This window comes from Neolamprologus brichardi, chromosome 7, assembly GCF_056152115.1.
Source record: "Neolamprologus brichardi isolate AB-2024 chromosome 7, ASM5615211v1, whole genome shotgun sequence".
NCBI lineage: Eukaryota > Metazoa > Chordata > Actinopteri > Cichliformes > Cichlidae > Neolamprologus > Neolamprologus brichardi.
In genome coordinates this window covers 69,563,468-69,583,527 of record NC_142110.1, presented here as the reverse complement: position 1 = coordinate 69,583,527, position 20,060 = coordinate 69,563,468, and the positions used below count along the sequence as shown (strand labels likewise).

General features: G+C 42.7%; 1 protein-coding gene across 1 annotated transcript in view; it reads left to right on the top strand.

Annotated features, from left to right (window-relative positions):
• Positions 1-19,630, top strand: part of lamb4 (laminin, beta 4) — a 50,251-nt gene extending 30,621 nt beyond the window's left edge. Inside the window, exons 22-35 of the mRNA XM_087844586.1 lie at positions 17-174; positions 319-543; positions 2,675-2,892; positions 3,446-3,542; positions 4,191-4,554; positions 5,455-5,606; positions 5,971-6,197; positions 6,967-7,164; positions 7,593-7,737; positions 10,723-10,930; positions 13,011-13,146; positions 13,234-13,410; positions 13,552-13,705; positions 19,414-19,630. Of these exons, the coding sequence (XP_087700712.1) occupies positions 17-174; positions 319-543; positions 2,675-2,892; positions 3,446-3,542; positions 4,191-4,554; positions 5,455-5,606; positions 5,971-6,197; positions 6,967-7,164; positions 7,593-7,737; positions 10,723-10,930; positions 13,011-13,146; positions 13,234-13,410; positions 13,552-13,705; positions 19,414-19,547 (2,593 nt within the window). The 3' untranslated portion in view covers positions 19,548-19,630. The remainder of the gene's footprint in view (positions 1-16; positions 175-318; positions 544-2,674; positions 2,893-3,445; positions 3,543-4,190; positions 4,555-5,454; positions 5,607-5,970; positions 6,198-6,966; positions 7,165-7,592; positions 7,738-10,722; positions 10,931-13,010; positions 13,147-13,233; positions 13,411-13,551; positions 13,706-19,413) is intronic.
• The last annotated feature ends 430 nt before the right edge of the window (positions 19,631-20,060 follow it).

Here is a 20,060-nt window from a genome sequence, read left to right as displayed (position 1 = left end):
ACCTATTTTGATGCAGGTGTGTTGAGGGTTACTATGGTGACCCAATCTCCAGACAGGCCTGTCAGCCATGTTTGTGTCCAGATGTTCTGAGCAGTGGACGATTCTTCGCCACTTCCTGTCAGCATGACCCACAGTCCCTCAGGCTCATCTGTAAGTGCCAGGAGGGGCACACAGGTAAGAGCTAGTATGTTTGCGTTACTTACTTTTACCTTCTTTACATAAAAGAGGCAACCAGACAGCAGCGATGCTAAGAGTCAGTGTTTATCAGCAGATTTTGGAAAGACACATAAAATATATCACTCTCCGTTTCCCTTTTAGGTGTAAGCTGTGACAGCTGCAGCCCTGGTTTCTATGGTGATCTGACATTGCCAGGTGCAGTCTGTAAAGAGTGTCCCTGCAACAACAACATCGACCCTGATGATCCCAACTCATGTAACAGCACAACAGGAGAATGTCTACGCTGCCTTCACAACACAATTGGCCTGCACTGCCAACACTGCAAACCTGGCTACCATGGCAACGCCTTAACCCAGGACTGCAAAGGTGACAACAAAAACATAGAAACTTCATCTATCGTCCTTTCATCTGCTTAAATGTATGCAAAACCTCACCAAGTATACTGAAATAACTCCATTAGTTGCATTAATTTTGGTATACTAATGGACAGCCTAGTCAAAAAAATCTATCAGGTCATCAGCATAAAGGGCCAATCTATGCTCTTGATCTCCTAACTGGAAACCAAATATGTCAGTTCTCATTCTGTCATCGCCAGCTAAGAAAAATAGCATTGGAGATAACGGGCACCCCTGGCGAGTGGAGCGCTCCAATGTGATAGGGTTAGAAACTTGTTATCTGTTAAAACATTAGCTTTGGGATTTGTATACAAAGGTTTAACCCATTTGAGAAAAGTGTTTCCAAATCTATATTTTGGAAGAACATTAAATAAATATGACCACTCTATCCTGTCAAAGGCCTGACGAGCATCGAGTGATAATAATGCTGTATCTTTAGCATCAAATTTCTCATGAATTATAATCAAAATCCTTCTTATGTTGTGAAACCCTTGACGTTTTAGTACAAAGCCATTTTGATCATTATGAACTAAATGTGCGATACAGGAGTCTAATCGTCTTGCTAAAACTTTACAAAGTATTTTAGTGTCAACCCCCATTCGTCTAAATGAACTCTCTGCAGGGGGTTTACCAGGTTTCAGTAGCAAAGTAATCATTACCTGTCTCAGAGTAGGTGGGAGAGCTTCATTTACGCTTCTTCAGGGTAAAAAGAGGAAATATTAATTTTTCTTGGAAATTTTTACAAAATTCGACCGGAAAGCCATCTGGCCCAGGTGCCTTACCACTGTTAATGCTTTTGATAGCCTGTGATATCTCTTCAATAGCTAGACGTCCGTCTAACTCCTGCTTTGTGTTTTCCGTTAGTGTCTGGAACTGATTTTGATCTAAGAATACGTCCTGTTCTTCTGAGGCATAAGCACATTCTGATTTATACAAATTTTCATTAAATTCTCTAAAGCTGTCATTAATTTCCAATGGATCTACTGTTACATTCCCTAAAGAGGTCTTTATACTATTAATTGCTCCTTCACTCTGCATTTTCTTAATTCTCCATGCCAAAAGTTTTCACGCTTTCTCTCCTTGGTCATAATAAGATTGCTTCAGCCACATTAGACTTTTTGCTGCAGGGATTATTGTATTATTTTAGGGTCTACCTTACAATATAAAGCGCCTTGAGGCGACTGTTGTTGTGAATTGGTGCTATATAAATAAAATTGAATTGAATTGAAAGATGGAGACCAGCACAAAGAGACTTCAAAGCAGTCGTCATGGTGATTCTACTGTAGAAGCATGAACAGGTAGAGGCTGCAGCCTGATTGCAGCAACTTTTTTACTTGTTGTTCAGGCTCTGGCTGCTGGGCTGAGGTCTGCATTTACTCAGCTTTAGCATCACTCTGGGTTCTCGGCTAGCTTAGCATTAGCATGGCGTCTGTGAAGGTGCTTGCAAAGAGCTGAAGTTGTGTTAGCAGAATAATGCAGCTGTTTCTGTCCTGGAGCAGTCTCCACTTTACCATAAAATATCCATATTCATGCTGTAGGCTGTGCCACTATTTTCCTTCTCCTGCACACAAACTGAAATTAGCTGATTGTCCAAGTGCAAGCAGAACCGATAAGTGTGATCAATAGGCAAAGCATTTTTTCCCCTTTTTCTTTTTTTTTTTTTCTCACACTTCTTCTTTAGGCCTTTGCTTTTCCGTTGTCCTCAGTTTTTTTTTTAACAAAGACACGCTGCTCACAATGCCAAAATGTGCAAACTTTTCAGCTAACAGGTCTGCGAGAATAAACTTGCTGGTGCAAAAGTACTATTTCATGCTGTCAAGATGTGTTGTTTTTTCAATTAAAGCTGTGAAAATGCTAAAGAACGTGTTATGTGTTTTTATGACAGGCTGCTAGTAAAAAAGTATCTAAAGATCCTGTTTAAAACCTGATTCTTACTGGAACCATTTAAGTTAAACTGCAGTTTTGAAAGAGGGATGAATGCTTCCATCATCAATAATCTTCTTGCATAATTTTTCTTCTTTATTGCTCCATCTATATACCCTATATTTATTTTCTATATTTCACAATGTTCTGACAAACACTAAAATCAAAGTATTTTCCAGAATGCTCCTGTGATCGACGGGGGACTCAGGAGACTCGGTGTCCTCTGGGGAGACCCTGTTTCTGTGATCCGAGGACAGGACAGTGTCCCTGTAGGACAGGTGTGATAGGTAAACTCTGTGATGAATGTGAGGACGGATACTGGAATCTGAACATAGCCTCGGGATGTCAGCCCTGCAGATGTGACCTCATCAAATCTATCTCCAACATCTGTGACAAGGCAAGAGCTCCACAGCCACAGACAGTGTCGGCGTGTGACCACAGGTTTTCATTTATCATTTAGGGCATAGGTGTCAAACTCTGGCCCGCGGGCCAAATTTGGCCCGCAGCCTAATTACATTTGGCCCGCGAAGCCATACCAAATTACTATTAGAGCTGGCCTACTGGTATTATACAGCTAATATCTATATTGTTTAGTATTAAGCTTTGCTTGTTCCATATTCAGTTTTCCAGCAAAACTTATTTGAGTCCATAAGAAAAGATTCATTCTTATATCTGGAGGAAGATTTTTTTTCAATAAATATTAATGTTAGCCCGCAACTTTGTTCCAGTTTTGAATTTTGGCCCACTGTGTATTTGAGTTTGACACCCCTGATTTAGGGTGTGAGGCTGTCACTCTGCTGCTCCTCTCACCTCAGAAAAACAACCTTGTATGTTTGTGTGTCCATTTCAAGGTTGTTTTTATTTCAAATAAAAAACATAAAATTATAAATAATCACCTGCAGTAGATGCTGATGGTTAAACTTTGAATGAATGTGCTGTGACATATTCAGGTAACTGGACATTGTCCGTGCCTTCCTGAGTTTGGAGGAAGGCACTGTGACGAATGCAGAGAAAATCATTTTAGGAATCCAGACCTGCAGTGTATCTGTGAGTAATATTTCAGTGTTTCCTTTAAGTGGACAATTCTTCTTTTCATATGTCTCCAGGGGTGTTTATTCATATAAATCGTTCCAAAGTGTCAAATATTGAGGGCAGTGAACCAAAAACCAAAAAAAGGGTGCAGACTGTTCTGAACACTCATTTTATCACACTTTTTATACTCTTTGATCTGCTTGATGTCGCAGGATGGGGATATTCTTATATGGTCACTGTAAGAGCTGCACTCAAAGCACAACATCCACATCTACCACTTCTGTCTTATTTGGAAAGTTTGCACTGTTCCAGGAAGAACGCAGGTCAAAGACAGGGTGTGGAAGAGAACCAGAGATTAATATTAACTAATAATTAAATGCAGACAGGTGTAAAAAAACATCGGTGCATCCTGAGAATCCCCCAGCAGCCTAGACAACCGATCCAGCCCTATCTATATGCTTTAGCAAAAAGGAAAGTTTGAAGCCTGAAAACTGAAGGCTCTGCCTCCCATTCTACTTTTAAGGCATAGACACACTGATTTATTGAGTTTACAGTTTATTGGGGGAAAGTGTATTTTAAGTAGCAGCAGCGCATGTCCACTTTAACCTTTTCTAAATCCCCCTTGTTTTCATGCAAAGACACCATGTTTTATCTTGTTTTCAGCTTGTGACTGCAACCTGGAGGGAACCAAACAACCATCATGTGACCCTGAGACTGGCAAGTGCATCTGTCGGGCGGGTGTAAGCGGTATATTCTGTGATGAGTGCACGCCCGGCTTCAATACATTATTCCCAGCCTGTGAACCGTGCCATCCCTGCAACGCACTCTGGACTCAAATTGTCACTGATGTCCAGCGAGCTGCCCAGAAAATGAGGACACTTATCCCTCATAACAATGTACAGCCCACAGATAACCAGCACCTGCAGGAGATGATGAACATGCACTCTATGCTGGACAGCCTGGCCAACCTGAGAGTAATCTCCCCACCAAGCGTGGAGAAACTGGAGAAAATGTCTTTGAAGGTTAGGTAAGTCATGAGAGGATGAACTTAAAAGGAACTCCACTAATGCTAAATGTAAAAATATACAGCACACTGGAAAACTCTTGAGTCACCCCTCATTTCTTTATATTTTGCTTCCAAGGAGCCAGACTTTCCCATAATTTTGTAAAGTGCTTTTGAGCATAGTTTCTGAAGGTCTTTCAAAGTTTTTCTTTGGACATAGGCTGATTTTTTACTCATTTTCAGTCCAGTTCTTGTACCTGACCAGATTCAGAGGAAGGAAATTTGATATATATCTGAAGTGCCAGGCCTAAAAAATATGAACATTTCAGATGAACGGTGTCTAAAACGTCATGTCCTTAAGAAATGCCAAAAAATGTATTAAACTAAAATCTGACGGACTGACAAATTTAAAGGAGGTGGTCAGCATTAAGATCTTTGATAAAACTGATGAATGCAGAAAAGTACCATCAGGTTTGATCCACCATACAAAACCATGTAAAACCAAAACACACAACAGAATACTGTTAGACATGGAGTTGCTTCCCCATAGCCTGCACATCAACAATATTAAAGCATGGGATCATCATCCAAAGAAGCACTTTGGATGTCCTTCAAGAAGCGTGGAGAACTCTTTCTGTGGACTAAAACAAATTACAGAAAGCTACCTCAGAGAGCTCAATCTGTGCTGAAGAATGAAGGTGATCATACCAAATACTGACGTTCAAGTTTGTTAGAATTGTGCAGTCTGTTTTTATCTATTTCAATTTATGGCTGCATGTTTCAATAAATAGCCACATATTTGCCTTTAACTTAATATATAAAGAAATGAGGTTGACTCAAGACTTTTTCACAGTACTGTGCAATCAAAGAGCGCTCAGGAAGATTTAGCTTATGCTGAATCATCAGAGTGTATTTATCTCACAGGAAGGTGAAAGATGCCATCGACACAAATGTGATCCTGATTGACATGTCTCCCCTCTTCAACACTGAAATTGACGACATTCATCTAGAAATCATGAACCTTAAGAAAAAACTCACCAGTGTGCCAACTGATAACGTAAATGACCAACAGAAAGGTACAAAGATTCCTTTTTTTATATGTTTTGTTTTTAAAATCACCTCCGTTCTGGTCACATCAGAGGATTTTAAACATCTTTAGATAAACTACACATGATCCTTTTCTGAGTTTTTGAAGACTCCACATTTAAATTAAAGATCAGGACATGCACGGTCTTAATGTGAAGCTAAATAACTAAAAATGTTCACTTATCTCTAACAGAAAGTGAAGAAACATAAATATTCTCAGAAACTGCTTTCATGGTTCAGTTAAAAACAGAGCAGATCTATTTGTCAGGCAATGAATTCATCTTTTTAAACATAAACCTTTGTTTTCATCACAGAGCAGACTTCATGTTTCATGATTTCACTTTCTCTGCTTAGCGCGTGTCTCATCTGAACCTGTTGTAGAGCTGTTGGATGAGATACAGACGCTTTACAGATTCTTCATGTTGGAGGATGAGAGGGTGGGAAATGTCGGCAAAGCTGTAGAGGACTCCATGGACACCAGACAGGAAGTCAAACACAAACTGAGCATGTGCAATACAGGAGACCTTGCACTGCTGAAGAAGAAGGTCACAGAGCTGAGTGTGGTTCAGCTCAAACAGAAGGTGACTATCTTTACCAAAGAGGTCACAAGGGTTTGAGTTTGAACCTGTGGTGAGGTCACTGACTGGGAGCAACTCAGCTCCTATAAAACTGGAGGGCATGGTGATCAATAAATTCAATAAATTTTTAGCCAATGATTTAAATGCAGTTCAATTCAGGCTTATTTACATAGTACCAAACCTTAAAGCTGTTGTCTCAAGGCACTTAAATCACAATCACAGTTCAGCAGATCAGAGTTGATGCCAAACTCAGCAGACATGTTTAGTTTACAGCACTCTCCATTAGAAAACCCGAACACTTAGACAAAATGTCGAGCGTCTCCTTGCCTTGAGCAAACACACCTGTTTTAGCCAGTACAGGTCACACAGGTACACCTGAAAACCACTGGCACATTTTCTACAAAGAACAAACCTATGAATTTTGTTTGACCCAATGATGTTAGGCAAGACATCACCAACACCAAACCTACCTTTCATGAAGTCAAGATAAGATGATGTAAACATGGAAATTGTTCTTTGTTGGAAAACGACCAATCTAGAACAACCAGATGCAGTTTGTCAACAAACAAACAAACCAAAAACCCTACAATGTAAACACTGAACTGTCATATGACTAATATATCACATGAGTAGCTGCAGGATTAAATGAATAGCTGATTGTCCTGTTGTCTCAATGCTGCTGTTAAAATCATTGATTGCATATGATCAAATCAACACTGACCGCTGGGTAAATGTGAATACTGTTTAAGCAATTTGTTGTGATGCGATAAAGGTCTGTGGCGATCCAGGTTTGGAGGACTCTTCAGGGTGTACTGGAGCTCTTTGTGAGCGTGATCTGGGGAAAAGGAAGTGCGGAAGTCCAAACTGTAAAGGAGCTGTTCCTGTCAGTGAGAATGCTTCAAAGACTGCAGAGAAGCTGAAAGACCAGCTCGTGAATTTGCCTTCCAGACTGCAGGACACCAAGAACAAGGCAGGTCTATACTGGAAACACTGGTGAATGCTCTAATCTCTATGGGAGTGGGTGAGGGTTAAACACAGGTTACACCTGCAGGCCTCTTACCACGCACCACATTGGTTTGGAAGTGTGTTGGTGGTGTGTTGTGGTGTCATTTGACGAGACCAGTGAGTTTTGCATCTACATTTCTTTGATATTTGCGTGTGATCGACAGAACAGTAGAGCTCTTCCTGTTTTACTTTTTTGAATGAATAAACAGAAATGTTTTTTTCAATTTGATGACTCAAATCACACTTTCTTTTCTTCCTCACAAAGATGTTTTTAATATTGCAGATGCTAGTGTTGTAGCATTATAAACTTATGTGTAGACCAATTACCATAGTGTAATATTCCACATCCCTCTCCACAAACTAAGTCTTTTAAAAGGTGATTTCTTTTGTCAGATCAATAATGCCAGTGAGATGACTTGGGATGCCAAAAACTGGGCCAGAGATCTGCAGGACCAGATCAACAACAATACAAACTCGTGTGAGAGAGAGAAAAACAAAACCAGAGAGCTTATTCAGCAAGTCAAAGACTACCTGATGGGTCAGTGCTCACTCCACTTTCATTAACTTATTGTTTAAAGTTGTAGAGCAATCATGTTCAGTGTGTTCTTTCTCAGCCTGCAGTGATCATCAGATCATCTCACTTTCCTCAGTGAGACATGGATCATCATCAAATCAACAGATTTAAGAGACAGTAATTCAGATCATTTATAAGCCACATAAAATGACAGATGTGGAGGTCCTGTAGAGCTAGAATAGAATAGAATAGAATAGAATAGAATAGAATAGCCCTTTATTGTTGTTGTACTTGTACAACAAAATTGTGGGTGCTGCACACCAACTGTGCCAGAATAAAATATAAATAGTAGACAAATAGAACTAAATGATAAGTCTCAGTGTAGGTCCTCAGTCAGGTCACAGAAGCCTGAGGAGTTTGGAAAGAAAACAACTGGACATCTTTAATTTTGTGAACATATTTCATCCAAGAGGCTTCACCAGGTCTAAAATTAATTGATGGATCATCCCATGTATTTAAACTGTAGTGGGGGTTGTTCATTAAGGGGTAGATTCACCTGATCCAGCCCTAACTATATGTGTATACACAGCAGACCCAGTGGCATTTTGATACTTTTTATTAATGCTTTGACGGTTGCTGTCCACAATACTCACGGAGCTGCAGCTCTCCCGCTGCCCGCTCAACATTATCACAACGCCAACCACAGGACCCAGTACAATATTTAATTCAGTGGGGCGTGATTGCGGATGCCGTGCAGGTGCGCCCGCCTCCTCTGCATGGCACCGCAGGCCACACCCCGCCACACTCCCCCATCGCCCGACTGAGGCCGGGGAACCATCCGGCTGAACCTACTCCCTCCACCGCGAGCGTGAGAGGGGATCAGCCCGGACCGTCTGTGCCCCCGGGCCCTGGCCAAGCGACGGGGAGTTGTGAGTTCAGGTGGCCACCCGCGAACCCAGCAGCGTCGGCAAAGCTGGTCCGGAGGTTGGCCGCGTGGCAGGTGGATGCGGCGCGGTCGGCACGGCTGCGCCTCCGCCACTGCCGGCTGGAGCAGCTCCCCACGCTGCACCTCTGGCGCTGCCTCCACCGGCTGGAGCGGCTCCTTGGGTGCCGCCTCCGGCGCTGTCTCTCCCGGCTGGAGCGGCTCCTTGGGTGCCGCCTCTGGCGGTGTCTCTCCCGGCTGGAGCGGCTCCTCGGGCGCCGCCTCCGCTGCTGCCGGCTCCTCGCACGCCGGCAGTAAAGTGGCGTTGAAAAATGGCACTTTGCACAATTGTGCAAAGATTATATATATTTTTTTTATGCTTTTTCAATCATCCAGGTAAGTAAAAAAAACTTTATTTACATTGGGTCCTGTTACAGGAGCATCGATAACATGAAACTAGGAGGAAGTGACTCTCCAAAAGTTGATTCTGTTCATCTGGACGTAGCGTTTTCAGTGGGAGAAGCGTTTCTTGCATCCCAGTCACGGAAGCGTTGGAGGTAGTCCGTAAATAGATTACAGGATGACCCCAACCTCAGCAACAGGACCGCTCTCAGCACCGACCAAGTGTGTTTGAACTGTGTCTTCATTCCACCTACTTCACATACAAGGGTCAGTCCTACAGGCAGAAACATGGGTGTGCCATGGGCTCCCCAGTTTCACCCATCGTGGCCAATTTGTACATGGAAGAAGTGGAAAAGACGGCTTTGCTATCCTACCCTGGAACACCACCAAGCCATTGGTTCAGATTTGTGGATGACACCTGGTGAAAATCAAATCTCAGGACGTTCCACATTTTACGGATCACATTAACTCGGTGGACCGACTCATCAAATTCACCAGGGAGGATATGAAATAATTGCAGGTTAGCCTTCTTAGACTGTGAGATTTCCATCAGTAATGTGGGACATCTAAAAGCTGACGTGTACCGTAAACCTACGCATATGGATCAGTATTTAGTCTGGTCAGAGGGCCCGGTGGCGCCAGTGTCCGGCAGCCTCGCCTCTGTCAGTGCGCCCCAGGGTGGCTGTGGCTACAATGTAGCTGCCATCACCAGTGTGTGAATGTGTGGATGACTGGATGTGTAAAGCGCTTTGGGGTCCTTAGGGACTAGTAAAGCGCTATACAAATACAGGCCATTTAAGGCTTGACTCTCATCATCCACTAGAGCACAAACTGGGCGTCATCAGGATGCTACAGCACAGAGCCAACACCATCCTCACTGACACAGCAGCCAGGGAAGCAGAAGAACATCAAGAAGGCCCTGAGTAAATGTGGTTATCCCAGCTGGACTTTTGTCAAAGCTGGGAAGGCACCTAAAGAAAGCTCCAGCTGATCCAGGAGAGAAGGACAACCACTGTCTAAGAGAAAACCTGTAGTGATCCCGTACGTGATAGGAGTATCGGAGCAGCTGAGACACATTTTTTCTAAACACTGGGTCTCTTTGGCTTTTAAAAATTGGTCCACCCCAAAGATCGGGTCCCCCGACACAAACAGAGTAACATAGTGTAGCTGTTAAGTGCAGGAGGATTGTCAGGATTTATACATCAGGGAAACCAAACAACCTTTGGTGAAGCAGATGGGAAAACACAGAAGAGCCACCTCGTCATGCCAGGACTCTGCAGTCTATTCACACCTACAGGCCAGTGGACACTCTTTCAAGGATGAGGATGTAACATCCTGGACAGGGAGGAACGCTGGTTTGAGCGTGGCATCAAGGAGGCCATTTATGAATCGAGGATGGGGCCTAAGGGTACATCTGTTGCCATCTTGCAATGCTGTGATTGCAGCCATTCCCCAACTCTCTGTGAATGGTGTAAATTAGGCTTTATTCATGTAGTGTTTCATGTCCACTTTGAACCAGTACCCACCAGATGGTAGCAAAGTACAGGATGGATCCTTTGAAGTCAGAGAGAGAGAGCGTGGCTTTACAGAGAACGTTGGTGCTGTTGTGATGCTGCTGTATGTGAGTATGTAATGTTTCTCTGCAGGAAACCTTCTCATTGCTCTTCACATTTCCTCCCTGACAGATGACATGGTTCCTCCAAAGGACATTGAGAAAATGGCACAAGCAGTTTTGAGAATCGAGCTCCCACAGTCACCTGCTAACATCCAGTCCATGATCAGTAACGTCAACAATTTGTTGAAAAATGCCACCAGATTCCTGGAGGACTTAAAGAACCTGGACAAGCAAGCCAAGGCAGCCATAGACCTGCAGCAGGAAGCTTTGGAACTCAAGTCAGTGCTGAGAGCATAAAAATGACATAAAAGTTTCATTCAAACCAAAAACTTTAAACTAGAAACTATAAATGAAATACAACCTTTAGCCTAAAACAGGGGTGGGGGTGCTCCAGGCCTCAATGGCCAGTGTCCTGCAGGTTTTAGAAATCTCAGCTGATTTAAATGACCTCTGATAGCTTTATCTAGGCACAAACCTATTGCTGCAACAACCAAGACAATCCACTACAATGGCAAAAACAACACACCAGACACCAGTGCTATTTGTGTGATCTCGTGCATGAGGGAGGTGACCGGGACGAGCGCTGTTCCTGCCACTCAAACCCCAGTCACTATATGTCCTGTGCTGACCCCGGGTGCTATCTAAAACCTCCAGGACACCAGCCCTTGAGGCCTGGAGTTGCCCACCCCTGCCCTAAAACCACCATCAGCTGCAGTCCTGCTGACATCCAGCAGAGGCTCCAGCAGTGAGTCATCCCCATGTTAAGACTAGGGATGGGTATCGTTTAGGTTTTATCCGATACCGGTGCCAAAGCAGTACTTTTGAAACGGTGCCGGTGCTTAAACGGTGCTTGAACCGGTGCTTAAAGAATGGAGAACACAAACTTTGTCCGAAAATCTCTTATGTTATTATTTTTAGCAGTCTCTTTTTTTCTGCAAAATGATAACCAGGTTAGCCTTTTCTGCTGATACAACATATCTCCTTTGGTTGGAACCGGTGCTTAAACAATGGAAAACACAAACTTTGTCCTAAAACTTCTCATGTTTAGCTGGGGGTTTTTTGTAAAAAGATAACAATGTTAGCCTGTTCTGCAGCTATAGGGCATATATGGTATCACTCTATCAAACAAGAAGACAGCCGCATGTAGCTATGATGGTGTTTGCTAGTTCACCTTACATGCATTAATGTAATAACGTGGTTAGCCTACTCAACGTAAATTACACACGAACAACATTAAGCTACTCACGCAGAGAAGAACGGCTGCTGCTGCATCATCATCATCATCATTTCTGCTACACTGGCAGGGCTAGGGACCAGGACTCTCCTCTTCGGGTTTTTGGGGGATGTTGCTAACTCCGGGTCGATAACAGGCACCACACCCGCAGTAGATGTGCTCGGTGTGAGGTCTCGCAGCAAGCTATCAAATACGGTGCATTTCTCAACTTTTAAAAAAACGCTATGCGTCGCCAGGTGTTTCATCAGATTTGAGGTGTTACCTCCTTTGCACAGTATCAGCTTAAAGCACTTGTTGCAGCTGCTGAGTTTGCATCTTTTGCTGTGAAGTACAGCCAGACTTTTGACCGCTTCACCTTGGGCATTTTTAATCTGTAGCTCTGCTCTAAAAGAACGTACGTACCTGGACCCGCCTACTATCCTCGGAAACGTAAAATGATTGGCTAGAATCCAAAGTGTATCACAGCTCAGGAAAAAAAAGCACTGAAACAAAGCACCGAAATGTGCGCTGCTTTTCGGTCTGGTTACTACCGTTTATGTCAGTGCCATAATGGCACCGGATACTGGTACCCATCCCTAGTTAAGACTTTACCACAGATACGTCCATGTTTACTCTTTTGATTTTAGATCATTTGCTCTGTCTCATTTGTGTTTCCCCCATTTTTGTCATCAATGAAAGAATCTATAACATTTCAATATGGAAAAGGTAAGGACACAACTTCTCACTACAACGCTGTCCAACAGGAGCTTCATGATGTCATGAACAATATAATACCGCGACTGTGAAGATGACCTCAGACAGTATCAGAGGCCATTTCTCATTTTTAGTCTTTCAGACGAAGACTGAGGAGTTTTGGACACATCCACAGCTGATCTGTGACTGCATGAAACATTATTTTTCTTCATGTGTTTTAGATGTTTTTCTCAGGCATAGTGATATGCTTCCAATGCTGAACTGGTCCTTTGGATCTTCGGCAGCAGGAGCAGGATCAGCTTTCTGAGTCTGAGAGTCACTGCTCTCTGATGTTTTTACTTCCTGTCCTTCTGATTAGTGATTTATAGGTGGAACACATATTTGTCCTCTTCGTGTTCTGAACCTTAATCATCTTTGTTTATTGTATTTAGGGAGCAGATGGAGAACACTGATGTGAAGAAGATCATTCATGATATTTATGAAGCAGACAAAGCTCAGGCCAAAGCTAACGACCTCTTGGAGAGAGTGAGCAGAAACAAAGATGAGACCAAAGACAGGATCCGAGATGTAAAACATCCAAAATATTTCACATATGACCTCTGAGACGTTTGTTCAGCCTGATGCTAATGTGCTCATGTTTGTTTTCTGTTTCAGGCTGAAGACACACTGGATAACATCGAGGCGAGGCTCATGATTCAGACCAAAGACCTGCAGAAAGAGATTGAAGCTATGAAGAACAAAACTGAAGAGAACAGAGAGACAGCGAGAGAAGCCAGAGAAGCCAGAGAGGTGGCAGAGAGCGCTTTAAACATGACCACTGATGCAGAGACGGTAAAAACACCAACAGACACATTTATGTGTTTGAGGCTTTAAGATAAGAAAAATCTATGTAAAACTTTGCACACAACTTTGAGTCTCTGTTTTCAGTTTCAAGTCTCAGATGAAAATCAGAACACTGTTTCTGCCCAACAGGAGCTCAGTGATGTCACTAAGCAGTTTGAAGTTTTAAAGCAAAATCAACAGAATCAGGAGGTCAAGGGTCAAGCTGCTGGTCGACTGAAGAACATCATGACGGAAGCTGAGGACATGAAGAGACAAGTGGAGGACAAACTCCAGCAGATACAAGGTCAGACCGCTGACCTGCTGGTGTGTTTGAGGCGTGATGGGTGTGACCTTCAGATAAACTCTGAGGCACTGAAATGTCATTTCTGTCGTCACTGGACAAAGTAAAATCCCTGTCCCCATCACAGCTTTGCTTCTGTGTTTAACTATTGTATGTTTCCGGTCATGTATCTCCACTCCCACTTCTATATATAGATGCATAAATACAATAATGTTTATTTCGTAAATATAACTGAAATAACAACAAAAAAGAAAAACCTTGACATCAAGTTTCATGATTATCTCTGTCTACACAATGTGTATGCCAGAAAATGAGTAGGATAAAGTTTGTACCTTTTCTGTTCCTACCCCCTCATTTCAAACTCCAGTATTTACAAATCAGTATTCAGACTTCGACATTATATAATCCATACATGTTTAACTGTATACAAGTCTACTCATATACAACACACACATAATTTAAGCTTATAAACCAAAACAACAAACTACAATTAAACTAAGCACCCGATGGTTAACACCCACTAAATCTCAAACTAAATCAAGTGGCTTTATTGTCATTCCAACCTTGTGCTGTGGTACAGTACACAGTGAAACGAGTTCCTCCATATGGTGCTACATATAACAGACAATAAGCACAGGACTACATAAGGTGCAATGTGCAAAGATTATTAAGAGTAATGCTAATAATAATAATGATGATACATTTTATTTCTAGGTGCCTTTAAGGCCCTCTAGGTCACCTTACATTAGTACAATAACAATAACAATAATACAATATATTAAAATATAGTAAAACTAAATAAAAACACAAGTTAAATGAGAAAAAAAGCAAGCATGAAAGAATAAAAGCTAAGCATGGTAAAAATGCACTAAGACAGAGTCCTAATGAAGGGAATGCAGTTCTGAATAGATGGTTTTAAAATGCAATTTAAAAGTGAAGAAACAGTTTGTGGTCTGGAGATCTGGTGGAAGTGCATCCAAAGTCTACCAAAGGCTCTGAGTCCCATCAGGCGGGCAGGTGGAACAGACAGAAGGGAAGCTGAAAAAGAGCCGAGTGTACGAGGGGGTGAGTATAGGGCTTTGGAATGGATGTAGCACAATGTATTGTGGGTGCACGACGCCACATTTGAAGGGCACGTATCAAAACAAACTGTGTTGGAAGGAAGATTGTTACCAACCATGCTTTAAAAATAGCTCAAGAGAAAAAGGACGGTATAGAGACAGGTTGCGTCTGGATGCAAAGAGATTGCTCCAAAGCCCTATGTATGGACAAGATCAGATAAATATGGAGGAGCGAGGTTATGAAGCACTTTGAAAGTATGAAGCAGGATCTTGAAATTGGCACAGAGGTGAACTGGAAGCCAATGGAGCTGTTTAAGAACAGCTGTTATATGTTCAGTGGATCTACTTCTGGATACAATACGAGCAGCTGTAATTTTGAACTAAGTGCAATTTATGGAGGAATTTATGAGGTAGACCACAGAGAAGAGAATTACAGTAATCCAGACGAGATGTGACAAGAGCATTGACAAATATGGCGGTACTGTTTGGAGTGAGTGAAGGACGAAGGCGGTTAATAATATGAAGATGAAAATAGGAAGACTGAGTGATATTATTTAAATGTAAAAAATTGAACAAAACAAAACAAAGACAGTGCAACACCAGACAGAAGGATACAGGCACAAGACAGTGCAGACACAACGGTGTTAAAGAAACATGCAAAAGACTATGGTTTCTCGTTTGGCTCTCGGCGAAGGCGGTCGCACTTTTCTCCTCTCCTCCTCTCTCTTATCTTCCCTGCTTAGCTCTTATGTCCTTGTCTAGTCTCGTGTTTTTTGTATTACTTTCCCTGGAACACTCTCTCACAGTCTGTTTCTAAAACCTAAAGAGAATTATGGATTTGATCAACTGGTCTCTGAATGCCATTGACACCCTTTTCTCAACGAGAAGTCTGGGCTCGGGTGAGCCTGAGTGTCCGGACGATGGATGGGTGGCAGAAATGGAGAATCATGTGCCTGGTGGGACTGTCGATCGAAGACGCTTAAGATATCTACCTATTCAAAACCATGATAACAGGGTTCTTGCTGATTGGAGCTGGCTTGGCCCTGGCTTACTGTTCAAAACCCCACAAGGCTGCCCGCTGGGATTGAAACGATGGGACGAGGCGTGAGTTCTCAGAATGGGCTCATTGAGTGCAGCACAGATAAGATCTTGGAGAAGCTTACGGCTGCCGTGAATACTCAGAACAACACCTCTGAGTGAAAGTTGGATCACATCTTGGAGAAGCTCACTGCAGTCGTGAGTTCTCAGAATCTGCTCTTTGAGCACAAGAATGACAACATCACGGAGCGCAAGTTTGATAACATCACGGAGAAGCTCGCGGCTCTCCAACGGGAGATTGAGAGACCAGTGTCGGAGTGTTAAGAACAGCTTTGAAATTCTCATGAGTTGTTCGCACTAAAGAAAAAACAACCATCATAATGCGGCTGTCCCTGCGGCGCCAGCTGCGGGCTCAAGGCTGGAGCTGAACAACAACACCCTGATAACGACTGTGTTTAGTCTGTTCTTCCCATTCCCTGCAAGGCCACCTGGGTTGGCTGGAAGACTGTTTACTTAGCCTGGCAGGGCGAAGGACACTGTCTCAGCTGAACTCTGGACACACACACATACACTTACACTGATACGCACACACTCATCCCCCTCCCTTTCCAAACGCCTTCGATGCTTGTTTCCTCCTGGCCAACACGGCGGGTCTGAGCCAGCGCTGGAATAATAGCTGCAGGGCAGGATGGCTGCTGTGTTTGCTTCGGATTACTCCTCACCCCCCACCCGACCCTGTTGCTGTCACGTGCTCCATAATGTTGTGCTGTGGACATTATGTGCTTTCTGTGCAGAGGAGTTTTTTTGTTCTCATGCTGTCCTCCTGTAGCCCAGCATGAGTAGAGGTCTCTTTTTTTCCTCTTGTACTTTCCCATTGTAGTGTACATTACATGCTTTCTGCCCCGACTGTGTCCGTGCCGTCGGGTGAGAAAGGCGACGTTCTGATCCGTCGGCGGGTCCGAGCTTTGTGTTTACATCTTTGTGCAGAATCCGTGTTCCTGCTCTCATTTACTGTTTTAGCTGTTTGGTGGTTGTTGAAATTTTGTGAGGTTTAACCTGAGATTCTGGCGTTTCGGGCAAAGTAAATTTATATTTAAAAATCAATTCAGGATTTTAAAGAATCGATATCACGTTATCTAAGCTAGAATTGATTTTAATCGATAACTCGATAATCAAAACCCACCCCTAATTGTTAGCTAAGATACCATTATTAAGAAGCAGCACAACTAATGTGTCTATGCGAGCTTATTTGCGATGTGCACCGCTGGCCAAGCTATTTATTTGTTAATGCACCTTCTCAGATTAATTCACTGCGTGTCATGCCCAGGGCTGGACTGGGACAAAAAATCGTCCCGGGCATTTTGACTAGAGACCGGCCCCCCAGGTATTGTAGGAAAAGCCATAAAGCATTTTAATGAAAACAAACGCTGCTGTGACAGTGATGTACAGTCTTGTTGATATGATTTCTATACATTTTACATCAGACAAAAACTTTGGTTGTAAGATTCAAATAATTATTTAATAAAAACTAAACATTTTAAATGAGAATAAGAAAGTATTTCTTTGTGCCCCCCTCTCCCTGTTAATGCCCTACCTGCCCACCTGGCATAACTTTGCTAGACCCGCCCCTGCACAGTTACCAGCTGTCAGCTACATAAAAAGGATCCTGGTGTTATTTGTCTCTCAGAAACAGTTCATAACTTCAACTCATCCATGTCACCTAAAAGGTAAACCTGTTTCTCCATCACCTGTTCAGCTCTGATGATTCAGTAAGGACATCTCCTGGTTTCATCTTCATGTTTCCCTCTCACCACATATCCAAACCATCATGACCAGCAGCTTTACAGCTGTGGCTCCAGCAAACATCAGCTGTGTCATGGTACTGGGCCATGAGGCCCAGGGTTTAAGTTCTAATGCATATTTTTGTATCCACATGTGTAGTTTAACGCATCTAGTTGTTTTCTAGTTTGCAGTTTAGTCCTTGGTTTCTTAGTCCCTTTTGTCATCTCTCCCTGGTCCGTGTGTCTACCTGTCATGTTTCATGTCTCTGGTTAGGTTAAATTCATGTTCTATCTCCATGTCTATGTCTCTGTGTTTCCTGTTTTATTTTGAAAGAGTATGGTGTTCTTTGTTCATTGTAGTTAGTGCTACTCTCCCCTGTATTGTCATTATGTTTCCTTCTAGTCAGCTGTGTTCTCATGTGTCTCCACTTCCCCTGATCACCTCATGTGTGTATTTAAGTCCTCAGTCTTCCTTTGTTCGTCGCCGTGTTCAACTTCCCCCATATTACGCCAGGTTTCAGGACTCTGTGCTGGTCATGTCCATGTTACTTACGTATATACGTTTCATAGTTCCTTGTTGTTCCAGCACAGAGTCCTGTTCACAGTTGCCTCCGTCATGTGCATCATTGTCACCCTGTCTTAGCCTTCCCTGCTGTCTGAGTTAAGTGTCAGTTCTTAGTTTTCCCAGTTCAGCTTCTAGTTTAGTTTTGCCTCAGTGCTTTCTGTTGTTTGCCACGTTAATCAGCCCAAATAAAGGCTCGCTTTTTGTTTCAAGTTCGGTACTGTCGCCTCGTCTGTGTCTGCACCTGGAACCTCACACTCCCACACTCGGTCCGCCCACCGCAGACCATGACAAGCTGATATTATTAAATAAATTCTAACAACAGCTGATCAAGCTCAAACGTGCTGCTGATGTTTAGCGCACATCCGCTGGTTTCCTCTTTCTGGTGCAAAGTGGGAGATAAACAAACGAGAGAAAAAAGCTGATAAGCTGATCATTGATCAGTTTCATGATTGAAGTAGCAACAGGAGAGAGAGGGGAGAGAATGAGAGAAGAAGAATAACTCCACCTTTGTGTCTTTTTTCATTCTAGCTGAAGTTTGGGACAAACTGCTCCTTTTCACCTCAATACGAAAAGCATAAGATTTTCTCTGAATACGAGACGATTCCGCCTTTTTACGGGACGGTTGGAAACTCTACTAACTAACCTTATGAACAAAATAAAGTTCTCTATCAGTAACATCGAAGCACCACCCAGCTGTATAGAAACTCCGTCATGCTAGCTAGTACACAATACGAGTTATTGTAACTGACTGTAAAAAGTCAGCATAACGAAAATAAATTCCACCTAAACTTGGTTTATATCTGACCCAGATAGACTGCAGGTCATAACTTCTGAAGTTCAGTTCACCTGACACTCGGACCGGCGGCCACCTCGGGTCTCTCCTCCTCCTCCTGTCTCCCCTTTCCCTCATCCACCTGCTGGCCTCTGTGGCAGCTCCGCGATAGCCACCACCAAACAAATTAGAGTTATTTTTACACATCGGCCACCACCTTTCATTGTTTATACCGTTACAAAAAAAACAGAGAAAAATCATCGGCCCATAAAAACGAAAAATCACCACGCGTGCCCAGGGTTGCCACACCCTGATATATACACAGATAGATACACAGATAGATACACAGACAGACAGACAGACAGATAGATAGACAGATAGATACACAGACAGACAGACAGACAGACAGACAGACAGACAGATAGACAGATAGACAGATAGATAGATAGATAGATAGATAGATATGAATTCAAATGAGTTTCTTTGTGTTGCAGACATGGAGCAGAAGATCCAGCAGCTGCTTCACAGAAGAAACCAGAAAGCTGCTGAAGTGTCCGACCTGCTGGAGACGGCTGAGTCAATTCGACAGGAAATCTCCACTCAACTATACACTGACTGTACTGGATAAATATACTGTGATAAATACCAGTGAGTACTGCAAACAGCAGTGCTGCCCAGAATCTGCTGTAGCTGAATTTAATCAGAATCTTATTCACTGTTTGTACCTTTTTTTCCTTTGTTTCAAGTTTTCAAACGTTTTTCTGATGAGGTTTTGAGTTGTTTTTAAATACAGTATGCTACAATAGAAATGCCTTTAGAAATATGACGACAGAAAACTACACAGATGAACATTTTTCAATTATTTTGTAATAAACTCTTCATCAAATAGCTTCATGCCTGATATGACAGAAATGTCCAATTAAAACTTTATGGATAAAACAAATATTAAGACTTGTTATATTTATGTTTGGATTTGGTTTAAATCAGTAAATCTGACAGACACAAATGCCTGAGTGATGCAGGAGTCTCTCTCCATTATCTCTGGGGAAATTGAGAACAATCCATTACCTTTCTTCTCCTACAGTTTCTCGTTGATGTAGTCACCTATGTAAGATGAACTTTTTAGAGCACTGAACTCCTC